The 25,642-nt window shown below is 45.7% G+C and overlaps 1 protein-coding gene across 1 annotated transcript in view; it reads right to left on the bottom strand.

The window, feature by feature from the left end:
* Positions 1 to 25,642, bottom strand: part of LOC146869182 (E3 ubiquitin-protein ligase TRIM39-like) — an 83,575-nt gene that overhangs the window by 10,294 nt on the left and 47,639 nt on the right. Inside the window, exon 5 of the mRNA XM_085643051.1 lies at positions 7,792 to 7,841. Within this exon, the coding sequence (XP_085499177.1) occupies positions 7,792 to 7,841 (50 nt within the window). The remainder of the gene's footprint in view (positions 1 to 7,791; positions 7,842 to 25,642) is intronic.

Raw genomic sequence — 25,642 nt, 5'->3', positions numbered from 1 at the left:
TATAAAGTAAGGGCTGCTTCCTGCGAAGATGACGCAACGCGGCATCGGACCGCCGACGTTTTTTGGAACGAAGGAGGCAAGATGACGTCTGAGTGAGGTCACCACTCACCTCTCTCGCTGGATATTTCTCAGTGCCGTGAAACCGGTGTATGTGCTGGGGCGATAGTCTGACGGGAGATTTCTATGGGCCTACTCTGGCAGAACAACGAGGCGGGCACTGGACACTCTCGTGCTGGGGAAGACCGGGCTCCTGCTTCAGCCGTTGGGAGACTCTAACGCGGATGCTGCTGACAGGCTGGATACAGCAACGCTCCACAGGCTGGAACGCAGACCGCAGAGTCAGTGGTGATGGCTGCTCGCGGAAAAGGGAAATCACGGATGGCGGCCCCTGCTTCCACCTCCATACAATCACCCCGTAAAGGGACAGATGCCAAATTGGGGGGCAGGAGGGGAGACCCTTGTACTGGTAAAGGGGACGAACAGGAAAAGCAGGAAAAGGAAAAAATAGAGCCTCACATAAAGACAATTCCCCGGTGCATACAGGCTTCCGGAGAGGTTGCAACCTTCCATCTCGAGTATGTTTCCACCCCTAGACATGAGCGAAAAGGAAAAGGCTGGGCAGCAAAGACAGCAAAATCAAGGAAATGGTGATGGTAATGGGGAAGTGTGTAACTTTGTGAACAGCCCTACACATACTGCAATACCCGGTATACAAGAGGCGGAAAATGAGAATCCCCTAGCTAAAAGTGTGACCCCTTGGCTGGCAAACTGTGATAATACTATTCTGGAAGCATCTTGACATACCTGCCCGGCGGACGAGACTGGAAGTAATGATAACTGCCCACCGATATACCTACCGATAAATCAAATAATGAGAAGGGTGTTAGTACACCAGATATGACAAGCAAAAGTAAGCGAGGCGCATCTAGAGGGAGTGAATCTCAAAGAAAAACTATGGAGACTGGTTGTTTATCCCGGATTCTTTGGAAAAGGTTTTTTCTCTACTGAGGAATCAGAGGGATCTGACACCAGCCTATTTGCTATTAGCGATGGCGGAGGCTCTTCCTCAAGTAATAGTAGCCGACAAGAGAAAGGTGCCATCTCTAAGAAACCCAAACGGACATCTGGGAAGAAAGTTCAAGAAAACCCCAGGTGATAATGAGGTTGAGGAGGAATTGGGTTGGGATTATTCAGCTGCACAACTGTTACCCCCTGAAGATGAAAATGGAAAAGAGAAACTATCAATTGGGAATCCAGGGGGTGAAATGGAGCAATCAAACAATACAAAGGTGGATGAACCCTCCGTAGCTTTAATCTTACCTTCCCTGCGACTATTCCAGGATGATGTCAAGCACGGCTGGCCTCTAAAAAACTCCAAGGGTCCGTACGCAAGACTGGGAAAATCTGTACTGATATCTCGGAGAGATTAAATATGGTAGAGACACGTACTGAGGCATTAGAAAATACAGTTGACACGCTGAAGGTTCAGGCTACATCGCAGGAGAGCACCCTGAAAGATGTTATGTGGAAACTTGAGGATTATGAGAATCGCCAGCGCCACAATAATCTAAGGATGCTAGGAATCCCCAAAAAGTGCGACGGCAATGACATAAGGAAATTTATAATTAATATGAGAGAGAGAGAAAAGTCTTTATTTATTTTCGGTCAGTATGACCATAAATGCACAGATAAAAATACAATACATTTCATTCAACTCTCATTGCTCTAAATAAGGGGTAGAGTTACTCATAAATTGCATGTGCATTACATTGTTATTTCATAAAATACCAATAAAAATGGGTGTGCAATACAAGAGCAATATTAGGCCATAACAAATTTTCCAAGAAACCAAAGTTTGTGTTGCTAACATCACAGCCGTCACATGATCACAAATTTAAAAGAATATACAGATAAAAAAGGTACAAGATGTACATTTTGCACATTTTAAGCTTAAAACAATGATATTAAAAATACCAAACCCAGTTTATATGATAAAATAATCAGGCAGAACCTATGGGCTCGTCTTTAGGATAGCTCGACGTGCACACCACATGGAGAATAAAAAACGTCATATTGAATGCACAATGGGCATGTGCGTGTCATATTTCAAAATCCTAAAAACCTCAGCACATTGCTTAGGTCCCAGATTTCTGTATAGCTGTAATAGCCATCGGTGTCTCGCCTTCTTATACCCTTGACAGAAAAATATTACATGATAGGCAGACAGGCAGATTTCTGCATTGTTCCACAAATTACCCCTTCCTATGGCCGCAAAAGTATTCTTGATGAAGGCCAGCCATGGTAGTTTGCTCGCACCCTGTGAGCTCAACACTTCGCTCAGCTCTTCCCTGTGTACAGCCAGTTCTGGGGTACTCCACAGACATCGCCAGAATAAAAGTGGTCTAAGAGTGGCATCGTCTGCAATTGGACTAATCCCAAGGTCCATACGAAGCGGTGTAAGCGGGGAGCTTGGGGGAAGACCCAACAATTGCATGGCAAAGGAATTCACAATTTTCCCTATAGAGCCAGATGGACGGTGACCCCATATATCAGTCCCATACAGGGCAGGACCCCTAGCTTGTGCTTTGTAGATTTCCACCACCGGCCCAACAGATTTATGGATACACCTTCTGCATACCTTTGACAGTTCCCCCATTGTCTGGGCCAGCTTTAAGCTTGCTTTTTTGATTTGGGCACCCCAGTCCATTTTTTCGGTGAGCGTGATTCCAAGATATTCAAAGACAGTCACCCTCTCGAGGGGTTTCCCAGCTAGGCAAGGATTTGACCGAACACTATTACCTGCATTAAATACCATGCATTTGGTTTTCTGCGAATTGAACTCCAAGCCCCTATTTTTGCAAAAAACATAGCTGTCTCAGGCCCTCTGACTTCCATAGGTGACTTTGGGAGCAGAAGGGTGTCGTCGGCGAACATCATGGCAGGTTCCTCACGGTTCGCCAGCTTAGGGGCATCAATATCCTCCCAGCAATCAAAGCCTCAACGAGGCCATTAATAAAAAGGCAAAAAAGGGTCGGGGCAAGACGCAGCCTTGGGGCGCACCTCCATCTACAGGTATGGGGGCAGTAAGTTCACCATTTCTGCCGTACCTAATTTGGGCAAAATTGCCTTCATGCAGTCATTTCAGCTGGTGGCAAAGGTAAGGTGGAGCCACAAGTCCAATAAAACAGCCCACAGTTTGTCCCTCGGCACCAAGTCAGATGCAGATAGGGCCGCAAAAATGAGTTAGAGGCTGCCACCCTCTATACACACTGTCTTCCAATGTAATAGTTGCAACCTAAAATGTGATCTATTGTGGACATCTTCGCTCTGAACCCGGCTGAAAGGTTCCCTCCCCGATCTTTAACACTGGGATTGGGACAAGGAAGTACAATGTGTCCATCGATTTCCCTTATCACCTGCCAGGCACTCGTCCAGTGAGCGGGCGCTGCCCCGTGCTATATTGGTCTATTCTGGAAATGTTTTGTTACGCCAGGCTGTGTATGACCTAGCCAGACCTAATGCTGAAAGAAGTTTTGGGGGTTTCTCCTTTTTTGCCACACCAGATTTTGCTCACGCTACTGATGGCGGCTTAGACGGCTTACAACCCCTCTCCAGACAGCAGGGGCTGCAGTATTTTTACAAAATCCATCTAGGCTGAAAGTTGTCTTTCAGGGTCAGAATTTAAGCTTCACTTCTGAAATCCAAGCCCAGAAGCTACTGGGTGATATCTTAGCAGGGACCATCGGTGGTAAAAAATAAGTCTGTAACATGCTAGGGAGAGCGCTGGATAGAGGCTGGAGATTCCTCTTTATGGGAGCGCTGTATTTTTTTTATGTATATTTGATCACTGGTGGGGGGGAGAGAGGTGGAGGCAGAAGAGGAGTGGTCCAGACGTCCTCGCGCAGGCTCATGGTTGGGCCTGATTGCCTAGGTTGAGGCGGTGGGTGGGGGGCGGAGAAAGGAGGGGGAATGGGGTCCTCAGAGGGGTGATAAAAGAGCCTGGTTCAATAGTGTTTTTTGTCACATTTATCACATTTGTCACATTAGATGCAAAGAGTGCGGGATCGGTGTGGTGCGATTGCTGTACAGCGATGCGGTGCCAGAATCTGGTTAATGTTATAAGCCGACATGGGCAGACTTAGAATCGCAACTATCAACATCTGTGGTCTCAATGACATCAAGAAAAGGCCGAGGGTAGCGGTGGGTTTACAAGCGTTTGTAGCAAATATTATTTGCCCCCAAGAGACACATATGGAAGGATCACAATTGCATGTATTAAAAACACTGGGGTACAGGGTGGTTAGTGCAACAACGCGGGGGCCAGGGTTCGGGGCGTTGCTATACTGGCTCAAGGAGGCGGGATCCAATGCACACGGTCATGCTCTGATAAGTTTGGCCGGTGGGCGATTACTGAATGTCAATATAGTATGGGTACGAAACTGACACTATGTACAGTATATGGATGTAATAGCGACGATCCTAGTGTACTTGATACTATCTCCAGTGAACTCGCTCATTGGCCTCTTCCACTTATTCTGTGCGGGGGCTATAATATTAACTTACCCAGTGATTGGTCTCCAGAGGCCGGATGGAGATACACTGCAGTAGATGATACGGAGTAACAGAGCTACTCCAAGGTATACAGCACAACTCAGTACATTGTATTAGATGGTACAGACTGACAGACCCACCCAAAGGTGTAATGTATTAGTCAGTACAGTGAATCAGATGGCACAGAGTGACAGAGCTATTAGAAGGTATAATGTACTAATCAGCGCACTGCATTAGATGGTGCAGAGTAAGAGAGGTACTAGAAGGTATACAGTACTAGTCCGTACACTCCATTGGATGGTATAAAGTGACAAGGCTACTCCAAGGTATACTGTACTAGCTACCAAACTATTAGGGATAAAGGACTAGTTAGCAAACTGCATTCGATGGCACAGCGTGACAAGGCTACTCTAAGATATGCTGTACTCACCAGTGCACTGCATTAGATGGTACAGAGTAAGAGGGCTATTAGAAGGGATAAAGGCAGTGCTTTGGGCCGGTACTCACCGGTACTGAGTACCGGCACTTCTTAGATTTATCAATCGGCGTACCGGCACTTCTCTACTGCCGAGAAGAGTACCGGTACTCATGAAACGCTGGCGGCCTTTTTTTGATTACTAAGGCACTTCTATAGACCTGTGCCGAGCCCAGCTGAACAATTCAGCGTGGGCTCATTTGCATACCATCTCGGTGTTCACAGACATCGAGGCAGCCCAGGATAGCGTAATTAAGAAAGCCATGGGAGGTAACCAGGTTCAAATGGCTTTAAGGCGTATCGATTCTTTTGTTGAGTGTCTGCTTATGTTTGCTTGCCTGTGATTGTTGAGAAAAATGAGAAAAGGGGGGGGGGAGGGGGGAGACAATAGAGGCACTCTTGGAAGTTATATTAGCGGAAATGTGTGGAATGTTTTGTCGCTGCATGTCTGCTTGTTTCTTTCTGTGTCACTCGAGAACAGCAAAAATGTATGTTGCACATTTTACAAAACAACGAAAAGTTGAAATATCGCCGCGTTTGGGTTTCGTGTTTTTTGTTATAAGTAAACAAACCTGCGTTGTTCATTGAAAGACATTTCCCATGTGTTTTGGTCTGTGCTGCAAGTAGTATCGAAGTCAATAAGTATCGGCATGTCTTGCCCTAAGCCCCGCCCCCAAGCCCCGCCCACTCGCCACATTTAAATGAGTGCCTGCACTATTTTGCCCCCATTTAAAGCACTGGATAAAGGACTAGTCAGTACACTGACAGAGCTAGTAGAAGGTGTACTGTACTAGTCAGTACACTGCATTAGATGGTACAGAGTGAAACAGCCACTCCAAGGTATAAGGTACTAGTCAGTACACTGCATTAGATGGTGTAGAGTGATAGAGCTATTCTAAGTTACACTGTACTAGACAGTACACCGCCCTAGAAGGCACAGAGTAACAGAGCTACTCCAAGGTATACAGTAGTAGTCAGTACACTGTATTAGATGGTACAGAGTGATCAGGCTACTAGAAAGCATACTGTACTACACTGCTTTAGATGGTACAGAGTGACAGAGCTACTCGAAGGTGTACTGTACCAGTTAGTACACTGTATTGGATGTTACAGTGTGACAGACCCCCTCCATGGCATACTGTACTTGTCAGTACTCTATATTAGATGGTACAGGGTACCAGAGCTACTAGAAGGTATAGAGTACTATTCAGTACACTGCATTAGATGGTACAGAGTGACAGAGCTACTAGAAGGTGTACTGTACTAGTGACTACTCTGTATTATAAGGTACAGAGTTTCAGAGCTACTTAAAGGTATACTGTACTCATGAGTATTAGAAGGTACTGAGTGACAGAGCTATTAGAAGGTCTACTGTACTACTCAGTACACTGCATTATAAGGTACAGCGACAGAGCTACTCCAAGTTATACTGTACTAGCGAGTCATTGTAGGTGCATGCACTAGGTCAGTGTAAGTGCATGAGCTGGGTCAGTGTAGATTCATGTGTTAGGTCATTGTAGGTGCTTGTGCTAGGTCAGTGTAGGTGCATGTGCTAGGTCAGTGTAGATGCATGCGCTAGATCAGTGTAGGTGCATGTGCTAGGTCAGTGTAGGTGCATGCGCTAGGTCAGTGTAGGTTTATGCACCAGGTCAGTGTAGGTGCATGCGCTAGGTCAGTGTAGATGCATGAGCTGGGTCTGTGTAGATGCATGCGCTAGGTCAGTGTAGATGCATGAGCTGGGTCTGTGTAGATGCATGCGCTAGATCAGTGTAGGTTTATGCACTAGGTCAGTGTAGATGCTTGTGCTAGGTCAGTGTAGGTGCTTGTGCTAGGTCAGTGTAGGTGCATGCGCTAGGTCAGTGTAGATCCATGAGCTGGGTCCGTGTAGATGCATGCGCTAGGTCAGTGTAGGTTTATGCACTAGGTCAGTGTAGGTGCATGCGCTAGGTCAGTGTAGGTGCATGAGCTGGGTCTGTGTAGATGCATGCACTAGGTCCCTGTTGGTGCTAAAACTCTGGAAAATAGAATGTGTTATGTGGTAAATACCAAATTCTGAGGTAATTCCCCTTTCAAAAGTCCCAGAATACTGCAGGAACTGAGTTGCTCGCAGTCGTCAAGCCTAGCAGTATCATTAATGTGAGGTGTGAAATAACTGCATCTGAATTTCCGATAAACTTAGTATGAATGTCCAAGGGGAAGAATGATTTAAACAAAGGAAATGCGGCAGTACGTATACAGAATGGAGATAAGTAGAAATCTAGAAAAATCTGGAAAAGACAAAGTTTAGAGACACAAATCAAGTAACTGTACCCTGACGTGAGTGCACGTTACCAATAAATGCCATACCATACCATACCATACCACACCAAACCATACCATACCATACCACACCAAACCATACCATACCATACCACACCATACCATACCATAGCACACCACACCATACCATTCCGCCATCCCATTCCATCCATTACCACCATACCAAACCATCCCATACCACTATACCATATGATACCATGATCTCACCCTATAGCACACCACACCATCATAACATTCCATACCATACCATCCCATAATATTCTATACATACCATACAATTCCGTATCACACCACACCATACCATAGCATACCACACCACACCATACCACACCATACCACACCACACCACACCATACCACACCATACCATAGCACCCCACACCATAGCACACCATATCATTTTCATGAACAGTAATATTCAGAGCTAATCATCGCAATGGTATTTACCTTTATAACTCTTCACCACCTCTGGGCACTGAATCTTCACATTATTACACCTGTAATAACACACACATCATCTTTGTATTAAAGAGCAATGACAGCTACAGGAACAAAGGATGAACATCACATAAGACCTGTATTTGAAATAAGATTCTGTATTAAGAGCAGCGCCTGCGGACTAGAGCTCGGTGTGAGTTACTGTTCATACACAACAGTCAAAGCTCTAACGATATCCAAAAGCACCTTTAACATCTTATGACAGGATGTGGGTGTTCTATGGCAGATGGCTCAGTGAGACAAGTGTGCCTTATATGATGCTCGTTGTGGGTATTCTAGGAGCGGCCGTTGGCTGAGTGAGAGGGGGGGGCTTACTAACAGGTTACATCTGCTCATCTGCTCCTGGTGGAGTCTTGTGTATATACTTAATAAATACCTTCTTACCTGAGGTCCACGTGAATTCCTGACAGCACCCACAACACAACATTGTCACATACAATCCGTGCCAGTGTAACCTGTGTTACCATTCCTCTACAACCAAGATGTAGGGTAGCTTAAGTGGGATATATAAGAAAGATTTGAACCCAGATGTTAGTAATGAAAAACTGGTTGCAAAACAAAAACTCCCATGTGTTACGGAACAGCAGATTATAGGCCGTAGGGGAAGGATCACAGAGCGAGAAATAAGGGAACAGGTTAGGGGGCTCAGTAAAGGGAATGCAGCAGGCCCAGACGAGATCACAGAGGGAGAGATAAGGGAACAGGTTTGGGGCTCAGTAAAGGGAAAGCAGAGGGACCAGGCGGGATCACAGAGGGAGAGATAAGGGAACAGGTTAGGAGGCTCAGTAAAGGGAAAGCAGGAGGCCCAGACGGGATCAAAGAGGGAGAGATAAGAGAACAGGTTAGGAGGCTCAATAAAGGGAAAGCAGCAGAGCCAGAGGGGATCACAGAGGGAGAGATAAGGGAACAGGTTAGGAGGCTCAGTAAAGGGAAAGCAGCAGGCCCAGAGGGGATCACAGAGGGAGAGATAAGGGAACAGGTTTGGGGCTCAGTAAAGGGAAAGCAGCGGGACCAGGCGGGATCAGAGGGAGAGATAAGGGAACAGGTTTGGGGCTCAGTAAAGGGAAAGCAGCAGGCCCAGGCGGGATCACAGAGGGGGGGATAAGGGAACAGGTTAGGAGGCTCGGTAAAGGGAACGCAGCAGAGGTAGACGGGATCACAGAGGGAGAGATAAGGGAACAGGTTGGGAGGCTCAGTAAAGGGAAAGCAGCAGGCCCAGACGGGATCACAGAGGGAGAGATAAGGGAACAGGTTAGGAGGTCAGTAAAGGGAAAGCAGCAGGTCCAGACGGGATCACAGAGGGAGAGATAAAGGAACAGGTTAGGAGGTCAGTAAAGGGAAAGCAGCAGGTCCAGACGGGATCACAGAGGGAGAGATAAGGGAACAGGTTAGGAGGCTCAGTAAAGGGAAAGCAGCAGGTCCAGACGGGATCCCATCTAAAACCTCTTTCTGTTTCTGGGTATCTTATTTTAATGAGATCTCTCTGGAAGGCTGTTAAATTACACCCTCCTAATATGAGGCAACTGTAGTTATGATCCTTAAGCCGGGTAAAGACTCTAGGTTAGTGGATTCCTACAGACCTATATCTTAGTTGAACTGTGATTACAAAATGATTCCAGGAATTTTGGCTAAGAGATTGTCAGATGTCCTTCAAAAGTTGATCCATTTCGATCATAAGTGGTTTGTGCCTGGACGGAAGCTGTATGAATTAATGCATTGACTTGTCGATGCGTATGATATGGCCGAGGCCTCTAATCTCCTGTTGACAATGGCAAGAATTGATGCTGCTAAAGCTTTTGATAGGGTTAATTGGTTCTATCTTTGGGAGGTATTGCAGGATTACGGTTTCAGCAGCAATGTTACTGAAGTTGTACAAATGCTATATATGGTGCCGGCAGATTAGATTTTGGATGGCGAACTTACAGCTTTGTTTCAGATATCCAGGGGAACTAGACAGCGGTGTCCTTTGTCGCCCATTCTGTTCTGTGTATATATTGAGCCCTTTTCCCCGATGATTCGGCAGGATTAGACCATTCTTCCCTTTGAAGCTGCAGGGTTACCAACCAGACTAGCACTGCATGCTGATGACATAGTTCTGTATGCATCGAAGCCAGAGCTCTGTGTTCCACAGCTTGAGACGCATGCCAGAGATTTTGGGAGTCTGTCAGGGTATCTAATCAATAAGGTAAAGACCGGGCTAGAGAGAAAGTAGGGCTTCAAACCAGAAATCAGATTAGGAATCATGGGCGCATCGAAACTCAGAGTTTGGGGAAATATCGGATGTAAACTTAACGAGGGTATCCCACTGTCAATTAGGAAAAAATCGATGCTGATATGACAAATTATAGATTTATTTATGTGAACAAAATCACGTCCTTATTAACAAATTCACCCGATGTGAACGCCGCATCAACCCGACTCGCATATACGTAGACTGGCAAGCACTGAGACCTAGGCCCAAGGTTACTGATTGACAGGCCACAGGTGGGGTGGCACGTAGCCGGCAGACAAATGCATGGACGGGAAACCCGAGATCAATCCTACAGATTAGTGAACCGACACTACAATGGTAAGGGAGATTGGCCCCAATAAAGCACGCATGGCTGGAGGGGGTACGCGTGCTCCAAAAACAGCATAAAGTCAGATGCCACATGAATTAGGAACATAGAGCCAATCAGATCGCAGCACACGCAGTGATCACGTGCTCCCCGTGCCAGACATCTGGACACTTTAACCACTGGCCGCATTTTGTCCATGGAAGGTCGAGGCCCAACTGGATTATCAATTAAAATTAATTTATGAATCTAGAGGGAGCAACTTACATTCCTCTCCCTACAAGGATCACCAGAAACATTTTATAGCCTATAATGAATTGTAAATAAGAATGATACAGATTGTAAATTGAGACAGTACTCAGACCCTGTGCCTGTAACTGTTCTCCCGGCTGCTATGTTTAATTAAACAAACTGTTCCTGTTTTGCCAAAGGTTTTTAGGTCGAGGACTACCGGTCTGCCGAAAGGCAGAACCGGAAGTCGGAGATTTAATGACTTGGAGAAGAGGGGCTTGAACCCGCCCCTCTTCTCCCCTGTTCTCCATTGGCTGGCCTCTTGAATGCTGGCCAGCCATTGGAGAAGAGGTCAGTCATTCCAAACAGGCCCCGTCCTTTTCGGATCGGGGGGCGTGTTTTTTGCAAGAGGTCTCAAGGAGGAGACAACAGCAAAACACGCCCCCGAATCCGAAAAGGACGCTGCCTTTCTCCGAGGCATTTCTGCTCTGCCTCGGAGAAAGGCGGTGGTGTGCCTTTTGCTCTGCCTTGTTTTTCATTTCGAAATGGGCTCTCATTGTACAACTCGTAACAGCCCCACCCCCAGACTTCCAGATGTCGCTTGCATTGGTAACTACGGTGGTGGGCAAAGCCAGGCCTTGTCACTGGCTGGACGTGTATTGTCTGTCTGGTAGCGTTCTAACTCTCTAGACCCCACGCCATCTCCCTGAATTAACCGTGGACTGATCGACTTCGCTTGTAAGTGCTGAAATGGTATACTAGAGCAGAATTTTGAGCGCAACAGTATGGTTACGCCGCGGGGCCCCAGTGGCACCAGACTGGTTCTCTGAGACAGAGCTCAAAAGTCCCCAACATGATACATCCGTAGTTAGTCCGGAACTGCGTCAAAGAAAGCCCTCCCAGCTCCGTCCACAGAACCGTCAATGAGTTCTGGTTCCAGATGGCGCGTGGGACCTGCACTTTGCACCTCCTTCGAATTTCACTTCCAGCTGGTCCGATGAAAGTTATCCAGGCTTGGAGACGCGCGTAATTTATGTCACCAGAGAGTTAACACGGAACTCGGGAGCTGAACACGGACGGTGCTCCCCGGTCTCGGTGATTGGCTGCAGGAGGCGCCGCCGGTGGTTGGCTGCTGCACTGTAACTAAGAGCCCTAGGAGGGAGACTGTTAGATGCAGACAGGAGCGAAATGAGAGAAAAAAATACTCCCTCCCTGAACGTCAAAGCTATTCATAGTGCTGCTGCTGCCAAACGATCATTAAATAGTAAAACGAGCAGGGAGGATTAAATCCATGCAGTGCGACAAACTCGCACTGCATACGAGTCCATTTCGGCAGATTAAAAAAAATAGGCGCTGGATAGAATCTTTATCATAAGAAAAGCACGGGAACTGCTCCACACAGCCGCAGAGTATTTAAAGGGACAGTAACCGCACTGTGCTCCAAGGACAGCAACACCGGAAATACACCTCTGAGAATCGGGGCCATTAAAGGGACAGTAAGGGCTTTAAGTGGGCCGGGTCCTGCCGGTGCTAAAAAGCAGGTGATGAGAGGAGTCACTATCGAACTCTCCTTTTTTGCCCTCATCCTCGGGGTGGGAAAAATACAACTCTGCAGCAGTACCACCCTTTGCTGCGTTTAATGTAACTTCAAAGAGACTCGTTATAGCTCTATCACAGTCTCACTGTTTCAGAACTGAAGCTTTTTTTAATGTTATCTACCAAGGCAAAGTTGTTGCTTATTTAGCTTTTGCGCCTAACAACTGACTTGTTGTGCGTGTAATGTTACTTGTTGTATTATTTATCTGGATGCGATGACAGAAGCAGCAAATGTACCTGTCCGGCGGCACACCATGCTAAACTCTCCAGAAGCAGTCAAGGGATTCAAAGCAGCACAGCCCAATTGATCACTCAAGTATATATCACAACAAGCATTTGCAATGCAACGGTCTCGGCATTGGTAAAGTTAGAGCTATTGGCATTGCTCATGACATTATTTTTGTTTATGTTTTTGTTTTTAAAACATTTAAAGAAACGGCATGGTCATGAGCAATGCCAATAGCTCTAACTTTAACAATGCCGAGACCGTTGCATTGTAAATGCTTGTTCAAAGGTATTTCATGTTCAAGCAACACCGTGATATAGATGCTCTCCTTACAAGATGGAGGGAAAATCTGCCCCTCGGTATCTATGGGAGGGTGAACACCATTAAGATGCTGGTTCTTCCGAAGGTGATCTCCTTGTTTAACACTAAACCACTTCCTTTTACCAAAAAACTTTTGCAGAAATTGCAAGGGAGGGTCGGCAGCTTTATATGGGCATCGAGGGGAGCCAGGATCTCATGAAAGAAGGAGGAGACGGATGCAAGGGTGGGTCGGCAGCTTTATATGGGCATCCAGGGGAGCCAGGATCTCATGAGAGAAGCTCCGGAGGAGACCGAAGCAAGGGATGGTCGGCAGCTTTATATGGGGACCCAGGGGAGCCAGTATCTCATGAAAGAAGCCCCGGAGGAGACTGAAGCAAGGGAGGGTCGGCAGCTTTATATGGGCATCGAGGGGAGCCAGGAGATTATGAAAGAAGCTCCGGAGGTGACTGAAGCAAGGGAGGGTCGGCAGCTTTATATGGGCATCCAGGGGGGCCAGTATCTCATGAAAGAAGCCCCGGAGGAGACTGAAGCAAGGGAGGGTCGGCAGCTTTATATGGGCATCCAGGGGAGCCTGGAGATTATGAAAGAAGCTCCGGAGGTGATTGAAGCAAGGGAGGGTCGGCAGCTTTATATGGGCATCCAGGGGAGCCAGTATCTCATGAAAGAAGCCCCGGAGGAGACTGAAGCAACGGAGGGTCGGCAGCTTCATATGGGTATCCAGGGGAGTCAGAATCTCATGAAAGAAGGAGGAGACTGAAGCAAGGGAGGGTCGGCAGCTTTATATGGGCGTCCAGGGGAGCCAGGATCTCATGAAAGGAGGAGGAGACTGAAGCAAGGGAGGGTCGGCAGCTTTATATGGGCATCCAGGGGAGCCAGGATCTTACAAAAGAAGCTCAGGAGGAGACTGAAGCAAGGGAGGGTCGGCAGCTTTATATCGGCATCTAGGGGAGCCAGGATCTCATGAAAGAAGCTCCGGAGGAGACTGAAGCAAGGGAGGGTCGGCATCGTTATATGGGCATCCAGGGGAGCCAGGATCTCATGAAAGAAGCTCCGGAGGAGACTGAAGCAAGGGAGGGTCGGCAGCTTTATATGGGCATCCAGGGGAGCCAGTATCTCATGAAAGAAGCCACGGAGGAGACTGAAGCAACGGAGGGTCGGCAGCTTCATATGGGTATCCAGGGGAGCCAGGATCTTACAAAAGAAGCTCAGGAGGAGACTGAAGCAAGGGAGGGTCGGCAGCTTTATATGGGCGTCCAGGGGAGCCAGGATCTCATGAAAAAGTGGAAAAGTGGATTTCCCTGGTCAGTTATGTCCCCTATCTTGGACCCCAACGGTTCTATATGCATGTTACAAGTACATGTATGTTCTCTCCAGTTCCAGTTTTGAAGACGCAAATACATGTGCGTCCACCGTCAACATGTTCTCTGTCAGATCCGCCATCAATGGGCCGGATAGTTAATTCCTAAATAGGAAAGGCCACCGACTTTATATGGCTTAGCTACTCCATTTTCACAGTTCAGGCGAAGTAGGCCCGATTCTGTCCTCGAAGCCTTTCCCTGCTCTCTGTCTCTGACAAGCGTCAGCTTGAGCTCGCATCTGCATCCATGAACTTTGTCCTATTTCCTGTGCAGCTAACGGTGCCTGCCTCGGCCAGTTTAGCCTGTCTGCCAAGAAGCTGTATTTCACCTTCGAATTATCTACTTTGCTCTTCAGCCGATGCATTCCTGTCTAGTGATTTAGGTAAACATTTCCTTTAGCTCTCGTGCAAAGGGCTGTCCTCCTGCAAGTAATTCATAGCCCAGTTGCCATGGAAAGTTTTCTGTCTCTTGCATCTCACATAGACACTTAGACGTTTGTGCACGCACACAGTCAGTATAGAATAGATTATGTTCGAAGTCCTTCAGTCCTTCCTTGTGGATAACATAGTTCTTTAAACATAGGATGTTAGATATGATTTGGGATTAGGTTGACTTGACCCCCCAGACTTTTCGTCTCCACATGTAGAGTTAATGTCAAGCCCCCTTCACCCCCTAGTTACACGTCAATTACACGTCATGCTGCAGCGCGCGCATCTGTGCCAAGTATTATCTTATAGATCCACCTATATTTGATAACTTTAACCAATTATGTTTCTTTTCCCTCCTTATTACGCCTAGTTTCGGTTACGTAGTCACAGTATCGTTTCTCTTATCAAGTGTTACGCCTCCTACATTTGTTTCATTGTAATGTAATTACTATAAAAATGTATGTCTATCAATAAAATATCGTACTTCACTTCCTGAACCTCTGCGGTGACGGAACCTGAAGGCCGCCACTCGAGTCGGCCATTTTGGAATAAAGCCCATTCAGAAACCTCTTATACCACGGATTCTGCCTCTTATTATTCTGAGCTATTTGTTAAAGTTCTCGTATGAAATTCAGATTGGTAATGAGTCAGATTTTATTTACCACATAATGGCGCCCGAATAGGGACACTTTCTCATCTCACGCGCCGGCGGTGCGTTGCAGGCCCGGTCTCCTGCCACAGCTGGACGGACCATAACGCGTACCAGCAGGATTTCCTGTAGCTCCCTCCGGTCAAGCGGGGGCGACTGAGGCTGCGATCAACCCAGACGAGGCGGTGAGAAGCGCAAGGTATCCCGACCAGAGCCTAGCTGAGAGAGCAAGATCCGAGGTATACAGAGGCCCACCAGGTCTTCCGAAGTCCCGATGTCCAGAGGGTCCGATGTCCGAAATCGAGTCCAGTTTCCGAGGCCTTTCGTTGTGAGCTACTCGGTGAGTACCATCGCCGGGGAGGCGTGTTGACGTGCACATAGGTTGTGCCGGTCAAGACGGATTTGGGTACACAAATCCGGTCTGCACTGTTTAGCAGTGTATATGTACGGTTTAGCCGTATATCAAGTATTCCGAAGTATCTAGTTATTGTCAAGAATTCTGCTTGGTGATTAGTCATGCAGATTGTCATCATTGTTGGTCATTTTTAAAATGTTTAGTGTTTTATTTTTAAACGTGCTAAATGTCCTGCATATTGTGGTATGAATGATTGTTTTACTGTGCTTTGTTCATTATTGTGTTTTTGTACTAAGTGTGTTCAAGATTAAGTATCAGATCAGTTGCGTTCAAGAGTAAGTACCCGATTAGCTGTTGTCAATATGCCGCTCTTCTCAAAGTTAAGACAGATTACTACTAGAAAAGGGGTGCTTGAAGAGGCAGTCCCTATTCCTCCTAGAGACACTCCAGGGCATTTTATGTACCATAAACATGGCTTAGATGCCATATTATTTCTAGATCTATGGGTGGACTACACCAAAGAGTTACCAGAGAATCAGAGATGGCCCGTAGCTGGGACCTGGGATGCAGACTGTATCATGAAAGTAGAAGAAGAGTTGTGGAAGAGGAAAGCTAGACAGTCACAGAAAGACGCTATTGAATTATGGCGTAAAGAGTCGCATAGGCGCACCGAAAAGGCGCTAAGACAGGAAGAGAGAAGTAAAGAAAGTGCAAATAAGGTTCGAGAGAAGCAGTTGATTGAAGAAGGTACACGAGTACAAGCAGAACAAACAGAGAGGCAAAGAAATGCCCTTATGAAAGGGATGTATCCCCTTCTGGCCGAAGGTTTGCCTCAAGCCACTACGGCCATACCTAAAGACTTGCCAACCCCATTGTTTCCAATAAAAGTACATCCTAAAGGACATCCTAGAACGGCAGAAGATATTTTTCTTTCCTCATACTTAGATGATACAGTTCCCGAATATGCTAACCCCGCACCGCACAGACCGGCTGCTGGGGGGGCTCAACGTCAAGATCAAGTTCTTGTCCCGGTACCACAGCAAGCTCCGACACAAGTCACGACACCAGTTCCGGCAAGCACATCTGCTTCCGCATCTGTCCCCGCAACTGTTTCCACAGCCGTGTCTACACCTGTAGTGGCTGTAGCACGTTCAACGAATCCTTTCACGTTCGACACCTCAGAGGGGGATACTGGAGGTGCTACTAGCCTTCATTTTACGCCAACCAGAGGGAGTAAATTTTCTTTCCAGGAATCAGCACATGCACGTACGCCCAAACTTATAAATAACCGTACGCTTAAGGATCTTATGGTAGATTGCAGATATGACCCGGTGCCTGGTAAAGAGGATGAAATGATTATAACATCATTACGTATTAGACGAGCTGCGTCATCTTTAGGAAGGCTGCCAGGAATGGCCGCGCATTTAGATAACATATATCATTTTGTCCAAACAGGGAAAGATCCTGAATGCATTAACAGAGCTATGGAATATCAGAAAGTTGAGATACAGGGAGAATTGTTACGTTTCTTCATAAATTGTGTGATCAGAAATGAAGACCGACCGGGGGTAGACCCGGAAATAATGCAGATCCTCACTAAATGGAGTCAGAATATATCCGATGGAAAACATGATAGACAAGGAAGTATAGTAGCCATGTGCCGAAAAATTAGGAAAGAAGTAGAACACATACATGCAGAGAGATTGGAAACAGACGAGTTTGAACAAAATGAAGAGTCCGACTCAGGAGATTCAGGAAGACAGGCAGACACCATAGCCTATGTGGGCAGAGGAAGGTCCTGCAATAATACCGGAGGTTTTTCTGATCCGATACACTCTACACGTCCAACTATAATAAATATGAAATCTCCCGAGCGTTTGTTTCAAGCCGCAGATAAAATACTCCGGGAACGAAGGGGTTACCACCTCCTCGATTCTATGGACGAACAAGAATTAGCAAGGGCAGCTGTTCACTGGATGGACAGTCCCGGTAAATATGGTGATGTAACAGTCGCACACGCGTTTTTGAACCTCAGTCCAGACGAGCAATGTTTAGCTGGGATTTATATGATCCAGCAACTTCTTATACAATATAAGAGCCAACATGCTGATCCTGGTCCCTTACCTGATATGTTAACCGAACTTCTCACGAATAGATGGAGAGGATCCAGTAACAAGTTAATTAAAGAAATACTAATGTCACGTAAACAGTACATTCTCTTAGTAAATGCGGATCCTTTCTCGATCCCCAACAAAGAAGGAACACCGTACTACATGGATAGACAGAATCCCTTACGAGAGGTGCACCCGATAAAGGGCGATGATAATGAGTTTCATCGTGTATTTGTTTATACACCCATATCAAAAATGGAATTACTAGAAATGAAGAAAGTAGTGCCCAGTCATGACAAAGACCCAGCGGGTTTCCACCGAGAAATTAAAGATATGTTACTGATGGGAGAGTACACCTTTCCTGATATTATGACGATATTAAAGGTGCTTTTGCCTGCTGGCATCTATGAAAAACTAAAAGAAAAGGAGTGGGAAGTGGGAGACCAAAAGATAGAGTGGACAGCATTGGCAGAAGAGGAAAAGGCTCGAGCTCCAGGTTCAGGGCTCGGGGATAAAGTTAAACTGTTACCAGGTTTACTAGTACAGGTACTACCACGTTTATTAACTACTAAAAAGGAAGATTGGGGTGCAATCTCAGCCTGTAAACAAAAGCAAGATGAAGACACAAGTGATTATTATGCCCGATTTGAAAAATGTTTTGGTATAAACAGTGGTATAAAAGCAAGCAGTGACTCATATCCACATTTGTTTGTGACTAAATTGGTGGAAAATGCATTACCTCCAGTGAAAAATAGAATATTGAAGTTCGAGAGTACCTGGCAAAGTAACACTCCGTCACAAATGCTACAAATGTTACAGTATCATCACAATAGAATTAGGGATGAACAAGAACACGAGCATAGACGCATGAAAGATACTAAAATGAAAATGCTAGTTTCTCAGACAGTACCAGCGGATGGTCACAAAAAGAGTGCGACACATTCTGGAGATTCTGCAGTTCCTGTAAAAGGAACCTGCAATTACTGTAAGCAGCCAGGCCATTATGTACACGATTGTCAAGTCCTGAAGCGTAATATAGCCTCAGGTATTGCAAAAGAGAGACCACGATTAATTAGACAAGATCAGAATGAACAAGGAGCTACGCAGCATGGACCGTCCATGCCGGTTCAGCAACAGTCCATGCCAGCCTCACAGCAGCCCATACAATTTGTGCCAGCTGCACCACCATTGCCTGCGGCTGCCACACAAGTAACATCACGACAAATGTATCAGACCGAACAGTATGAATACCCTGAGTATCAACGTTACGCATGAAGCAGCCTAGAGAGGGAAGTTGACTTACCCCTTATCGAGATTCCAGTAGATCAAGAAGGACCTTATGTCCATAGTGAATTATTAGGTCATGACAGAAAATTTTTACTCGATACAGGGGCAAGTCGAACAACCATAAAAAGTAGTGAAGTTCCAGGGGCACCCCTCTCAGGCTCTCAAAATGTTTCCCTTGGTTTTTCAGGAAAGCCTATTGTTAATGAAGTAACACAGCCACTTCCACTTACGATAGGTCCCTTGACACGAACTACCGACTTATTGCTTACCAAATCATGTCCAGAAAATTTGTTAGGTATAAAGACATTGAAAGCCCTAGGGGCTATTATTTGTTGTTCTCCGGAAGGAGTAAGATTGTTTTTACGTGATTTTAAAGGTCACTATGTATCCAGAGACATGGATTCCCGACTACAGAACTTACCAGCGCATCTATGGGCACAAGGCCCTACTGATGTTGGTTGCATGAACATTACACCATATCGAGTCACACTGAAGGCAGGAGTGGTACTACCACGAATGCGACAATACAAGTTACCACCAGATGCTGTAGCGGCTTTACTGAAAATCATTGACGAGCTAGTTGCGCAAGGAGTGGTTGTAGAAACCAACTCCAATGTGTGTAATTCACCGATAATTCCGATTCTTAAACGAACTGATCCTATGGTCCCACCAGTATATCGATTAGTTATTGATTTGCGTGAATTAAACAAATGCATTGTGCCACAATTCCCCGTGGTCCCCGATATCTCATCATTACTGACAGCCATTGATTCTCAAGCTACATTCTTTACCGTAATTGATCTCAAGAATGCTTTTCTCAGCGTCCCAATAGATCCGGAGAGCCAATACTTATTCGGATTTAGCTTGAATGGACGAAGCTTTAAATTCACCCGCGCTCCCCAAGGATTCACAGAAAGCCCCAGCATCTATAGCCAAGCACTGAAACGAGAACTTGACAGTATACACATGCCCGTTAACACCGCATTGCTTCAATACGTCGATGATCTGCTGATCACCGCACGAAGCGAACCCGAATGTGAAAAAGCCTCATTGACAGTCTTACATTTTCTAGCAGACAAAGGACACAAGGTGTCCCCTTCTAAGCTGCAATTCTGTGTTCAGCGAGTTATTTATCTTGGTCACTCGCTGTCCAAGGAGGGAAGACAGCTTACACCTGATCGCATCCAGTTAATTGCAAACATGCCAATACCACAGACGCAAAAGGAAGTGCGGGCTTTCATAGGCCTCACTTCATACTGTAGACAGTGGATTCCCCAATATGCATTTCTAGCGAAGCCACTCATTCAGTTGACAACACAGGAGGCAGCCACGTCGACTGTCCTCCCTTGGACTCAGGAACACACACTAGCTTTTGAAAGCTTGAAGAAAGCTCTATGTCAAGCACCTGTTCTAGCGACACCATGTTACAGCAAACATTTTACACTCTTTGTTACAGAACGTGCAGGTACTGCCTTGTCAGTACTCACTCAGGAACAAGCAGGAGCATGTAAGCCATGTGCTTATTTCTCCAGTACATTAGACCCCGTAGCTCAGGCTTTGCCTGCGTGTCTGAAATCAGTAGCAGCGACAGCTTTAGCAATCAGACAAAGTGATGCCATAGTGTTAGGGCATCCATTGACAGTACAAGTACCGCATGCAGTAGAGGTTCTTGTGAACCGAACGCAAACACAACACTTGACCATAGCAAGACTTACTGGTTACGAACTGACATTGTTTCAGCCACATATAGAAATCAGACGTTGTAATACACTGAATCCTGCTACACTTTTACCAGTAATTGGAACCGACCCACTAGCTCATGATTGTATTGAAGTTATTGAAATAAAGACAAAACCCAGACAAGACTTAACAGATGTTCCATTGCTAGATCCAGACCTGACGTTATATGTAGATGGTTCGTGTATGAGGACAAGTACAGGAAATTTAGTTGCCGCATACGCAGTCACCACAGACACTGAAGTTATTGAAACAAACTGTATAGATACTCTGTCAGCTCAAGCAGCAGAACTTGTTGCTCTAACACAAGCCTGTATTCAAGCCACAGACAAGAAAGTCAACATATATACTGATTCACGTTATGCATTTGGAGTCGTACATGACTTCGGAGTGCTTTGGCGGGAGAGGGGTTATTTAACTTCTCATGGAACCCATATTCAACACGGGTCCCTCATTCATGCTCTGTTAGACGCGATTCATTTACCGACTGCAATATCGATTATGAAATGCAAAGCACACACGAAGGTTACTGATATCATTTCTCAAGGCAATGATTTAGCTGACAGAACAGCCAAACAGACTGCTCAGACTCGTACATCCGACATGACAAAGCCAATAGTTCAGACACCGACACAGTGTATGACAATTAAGGATCCCACACTTGATGTAATTGACATACAGACACATGCCACAGCAGAAGAAATAAAGAAGTGGACTGAACTAGGAGGGATCCAGACAGATCAAGGATGGATGACGAAAGAGAAATCCGTGTGGTTTCTCCCTGATTCCATGGTTCAAGTCATTATAGCTACAGTTCACAGTCCCGCACATTTAGGAGAGAAGGCTATGTTAGACAGCATTCAGCACATTTGGTTTAACAAACATTTGCGAGCAGCCGCTAAACAAAAAGTTCGTACCTGTATGATATGTTGTCAGTTTAATCCAGGAAAGAGTGTCCCCGTAGAGCAGGGTGGATTTCAGCCTCCTGATCATCCTTTTGAAGTCCTCCAGATGGATTATATTCAGATGGAACGTTGTCGAGGATTCAAATATGTTCTCGTAGTTGTCTGCGCTCTCTCTCGTTGGACAGAGGCGTACCCTGTATCAGATTACACTGCCCCGACTACTGCCAAACAGCTAGTTCGAGAATTCTTCCCACGGTACGGTTTACCACGTGTGGTATATTCAGATAACGGCCAACCCTTCTCATCTGAATTAATGAAACATGTTTCGCTTCTATTGGGATATCAGTGGAAGTTTCATTGTGTCCGACACCCCGAGGCAGCAGGTCTCGTGGAACGACATAATCAACTTCTGAAAATAAGATTGTCAAAAATATGCCAGGAAAAAGGTGTTGACTGGATAGTAGCCTTACCAGTTGCACTATTTTACATGAGAATGGTACCACACTCTCGAACAGGGCTATCCCCGTATGAGGTGATCTTTGGCAGACCACCGAATATGTGGGGGACGCCTATACCCCGTAAAATAACTGATGTTGACTGTAATATGCTGACAGATTACCTGGCTTCCTTGATGTCTGCACTACAATCTTGTCGTTCACAGGTGGTCGCAGCTTTCCCTGACAACACTGAGGTGAAACCCCATGACGTGGTTCCTGGGGATTTCGTCCTCGTTCGGAATTTCGATAGGAAAAGCCAATTGGACCCCAGGTGGAAGCTCCCCAAACAAGTCCTGTTGACAACAAGAACAGCCGTGAAGATCGAAGGGAGGAAGGGCTGGGTCCATTCCAGCCATATAAAGAAATTTCATGGACTTCCTCCTGATATGAACAATACTTCCCGTGCATCTTCTCCCATTGACTCCATTGACTCAAAGCTACCTTTGGCTGAGGCCAGTAGCTCCGAACTCTATAAACAAAAACTTAGGTCCAGGCCTACACTGTCGGACGATTTGATTGTTTAAGTCCTCTCCAAGGTGAAGCGGTTGAATCTGTCCCGACATGTCTCCTTTAGGTCTGAATCATGAAGAGTCCAGAATCATAATGAAAAGACATGCATACTGTAAATTACTGCGTAGCCACTGTATGGTGACTTTATTAATTTTGTTTTTCTTAAGTTTTATAATAGTTACTGCAAGTATATTATTGCATATGTATTATCCTGTCTCTAGGCGTGCTATTAATATAACTGATGAACATTCTTTTAGTGACCTACCCCCACATGAGTTGTCCTACAGACTTGCGCTGCGTAATAACACTTTCATTAGTATGTTACATCATTCTCACCAGACTAGTAATGCCACTAATTGTTGGGTGTGTGGTCGACTCCCTCCCTATCAGAATAACAAAGGAGTTCTGCCTTTCTTTCCACATCCATTCACATATAATGGCACCTGTGGAGCATGGTTTAGTTTATTGAATTCTATAGATTCAAACACAGCAGTTTACCAACACCATTGGATATGGGGAAATCTGAATATAGTGTTATACAAGGTCTGTCACCCTGACAAGGAGGGCCACCCTAGTAGAACAGGTACTGATCTAGAAAATGAAGTATATCGCTTAGGTAATTTTACACCTAATCTCATGATTCTGAATGTCAAATCCGAAGTTGAGTTAATTTTGCCCACCATGTCAGTATTCCCAGTTAAAGGTGAATTATGTGTAAGAAAAGTTGGTTCCATACCTATGGGCCATAGCAAATGTGTTACTACAGTAGAATATAGTGATGAAGGAAAATCTACATTTCGAGCTTCCCGCCATTCCTACTTTATATGTGGTCAGACGGCATACATGCGTCTACCTCTGGATTGGGATGGTACCTGTTACATTGCATTTCTTTTGCCACCTGTTTTCTTAGCTCCTCCTGATTATTATCGAAATACTCGTTTAGCACACAATAGAGAGCGAAGAGATCTCCCAGTTGTTGATTATACTGAGACAGCATGGGACAAGTATGTAGATTTCAATAAAGGTATTTTCCCATATATAGGTACAATTTCTAATAGTAAGCTGATACGTAGACTAACCAAGACCCTTGAAGCTGTAGTGAATGAAACTATAGCCGCCCTAGGCAATCTGACAGAGGAACAATCAGTGATGAGGATCGTTGTCCTTCAAAATCGGCTTGTCCTTGACGTCATCTTGGCCGATAGGGGCGGAGCTTGTAGGGTCATCGGATCCAGCTGCTGCGTATTCATACCAGAAAATTCGCCATCTGTATATAAAGCTATAACACGCCTACATAAGATTGTGAGCCAGATACACGAAGATCCAGGCACTTGGACTTGGTCCGGGTGGTTTTGGAGTCTGATATCAGCCTGGGGATGGAGAGTTCTATCCTTCCTAGGTATTGGCCTTCTTATACTATTCAGTTGCTGCTTATGTCTGCAATGTGGACCAGCGATTTGTGGTCTGTGTGCCACATCGTGTATTCCACATCAAGGTTTTCGTTCAAAATCCCGGAAAAAGAAAGAAGAAGAAATGATGCTCGATGAGCAAATCGATGGATTAATGAAGATTGATGTTTCTTGACGGGCAAGTAAGGGGACAAGGAGGGAATGTGGAAAAGTGGATTTCCCTGGTCAGTTATGTCCCCTATCTTGGACCCCAACGGTTCTATATGCATGTTACAAGTACATGTATGTTCTCTCCAGTTCCAGTTTTGAAGACGCAAATACATGTGCGTCCACCGTCAACATGTTCTCTGTCAGATCCGCCATCAATGGGCCGGATAGTTAATTCCTAAATAGGAAAGGCCACCGACTTTATATGGCTTAGCTACTCCATTTTCACAGTTCAGGCGAAGTAGGCCCGATTCTGTCCTCGAAGCCTTTCCCTGCTCTCTGTCTCTGACAAGCGTCAGCTTGAGCTCGCATCTGCATCCATGAACTTTGTCCTATTTCCTGTGCAGCTAACGGTGCCTGCCTCGGCCAGTTTAGCCTGTCTGCCAAGAAGCTGTATTTCACCTTCGAATTATCTACTTTGCTCTTCAGCCGATGCATTCCTGTCTAGTGATTTAGGTAAACATTTCCTTTAGCTCTCGTGCAAAGGGCTGTCCTCCTGCAAGTAATTCATAGCCCAGTTGCCATGGAAAGTTTTCTGTCTCTTGCATCTCACATAGACACTTAGACGTTTGTGCACGCACACAGTCAGTATAGAATAGATTATGTTCGAAGTCCTTCAGTCCTTCCTTGTGGATAACATAGTTCTTTAAACATAGGATGTTAGATATGATTTGGGATTAGGTTGACTTGACCCCCCAGACTTTTCGTCTCCACATGTAGAGTTAATGTCAAGCCCCCTTCACCCCCTAGTTACACGTCAATTACACGTCATGCTGCAGCGCGCGCATCTGTGCCAAGTATTATCTTATAGATCCACCTATATTTGATAACTTTAACCAATTATGTTTCTTTTCCCTCCTTATTACGCCTAGTTTCGGTTACGTAGTCACAGTATCGTTTCTCTTATCAAGTGTTACGCCTCCTACATTTGTTTCATTGTAATGTAATTACTATAAAAATGTATGTCTATCAATAAAATATCGTACTTCACTTCCTGAACCTCTGCGGTGACGGAACCTGAAGGCCGCCACTCGAGTCGGCCATTTTGGAATAAAGCCCATTCAGAAACCTCTTATACCACGGATTCTGCCTCTTATTATTCTGAGCTATTTGTTAAAGTTCTCGTATGAAATTCAGATTGGTAATGAGTCAGATTTTATTTACCACAGGAGGAGGAGACTGAAGCAAGGGAGGGTCGGCAGCTTTATATGGGCATCCAGGTGAGCCAGGATCTTACAAAAGAAGCTCAGGAGGAGACTGAAGCAAGGGAGGGTCGGCAGCTTTATATGGGCGTCCAGGGGAGCCAGGATCTCATGAAAGAAGCTCCGGAGGAGACTGAAGCAAGGGAGGGTCGACAGCTTTATATGGGCACCCAGGGGAGCCAGGAGATTATGAAAGAAGCTCCGGAGGTGACTGAA

This window comes from Triturus cristatus, chromosome 1_1 (genome assembly GCF_964204655.1).
Source record: "Triturus cristatus chromosome 1_1, aTriCri1.1, whole genome shotgun sequence".
Lineage (NCBI taxonomy): Eukaryota > Metazoa > Chordata > Amphibia > Caudata > Salamandridae > Triturus > Triturus cristatus.
This window is presented reverse-complemented; position numbering and strand designations above follow the sequence as displayed.